General features: G+C 64.2%; 1 protein-coding gene across 1 annotated transcript in view; it reads left to right on the top strand.

The window, feature by feature from the left end:
- SYMPK (symplekin) overlaps positions 1-706 on the top strand; it is a gene marked incomplete at its 5' end in the record, with an annotated part of 9,847 nt that extends 9,141 nt beyond the window's left edge. Inside the window, one exon of the mRNA XM_041419375.1 lies at positions 457-706. Within this exon, the coding sequence (XP_041275309.1) occupies positions 457-706 (250 nt within the window). The remainder of the gene's footprint in view (positions 1-456) is intronic.
- Between the last annotated feature and the right edge of the window lie 411 nt (positions 707-1,117).

The raw sequence follows: 1,117 nt of genomic DNA, 5'->3' as shown, positions 1-1,117 counted from the left end.
GTTGCATCCCCCCCAATGGCCCCAATGACCCCAATGTCCCCATTCCCCAATGACCCCAATGTCCCCATTCCCCCGGATGACCCCAATGACCCCATCCCCCCCAATGGCCCAAATGACCCCAATGTCCCCATTCCCCAATGACCCCAATGTCCCCATTCCCCCGGTGACCCCAATGTCCCCATTCCCCCGGATGACCCCGATAGCCCCATTCCCCTGGATGACCCCAATGTCCCCATTCCCCGGCATGACCCCAATGTCCCCAATGGCCCCATTCCCATGGATGACCCCAATCGTCCCGATCCCCCCGATGACCCCAATGACCCCAATGTCCCCATTCCCCCGGGGGCCCCCAATGTCCCCATTCCCCCTGGATGACCCCAATGACCCCAATGTCCCCATTCCCCTGGATGACCCCGATGACCCCAATGTCCCCATTCCCCCTGATGACCCCGATAGCCCCATTCCCCTGGATGACCCCAATGTCCCCATTCCCCCGTTCCCCCCGGTGACCCCGGTGACGTCCCCGCGCAGGCTGGCGGGCGCCGGGGGCCGTAAGAAGGTGTTCCGCCTCAGCGACGTGCTGAAGCCGCTCAGCGAGGTGCAGGTGGAGAAGCTGAAGCTCGGCGCCGTGCGCCGCATCCTGCGCTCCGAGAGGGCCGTGGCGGCCAGCGGGGCCGCCCAGGTACGGGCCCCACACCTGGGATAACCCTGGGTGCACCTGGGGTACACCTGGGCACAGCTGGGCACATCTGGGATACACCTGGGCACACCTGGGATAACCCTGGGTGCACCTGGGGTACACCTGGGTACAGCTGGGATAACCCTGGGTAGGACACACCTGGGATACACCTGGGCACACCTGGGATACAGCTGGGCACACCTGGGATAACCCTGGGGACACCTGGGGTACACCTGGGTACAGCTGGGATACACCTGGGTACAGCTAGGACACACCTGGGATACACCTGGGCACAGCTGGGATACAGCTGGGCACACCTGGGATAACCCTGGGGACACCTGGGGTACACCTGGGCACAGCTGGGATACAGCTGTGGTACACCTGGGTGCAGCTGGGCACACCTGGGTACAGCTGGACACACCTGGGATACACCTGGGC

The sequence above is a fragment of the Onychostruthus taczanowskii genome, unplaced genomic scaffold, assembly GCF_017590055.1.
Source record: "Onychostruthus taczanowskii isolate IOZ18803 unplaced genomic scaffold, ASM1759005v1 scaffold607, whole genome shotgun sequence".
Classification (NCBI taxonomy): domain Eukaryota; kingdom Metazoa; phylum Chordata; class Aves; order Passeriformes; family Passeridae; genus Onychostruthus; species Onychostruthus taczanowskii.
The sequence above is the reverse complement of the archived record's forward strand: the minus strand, read 5'-3'. Positions and strand labels throughout refer to the sequence as shown.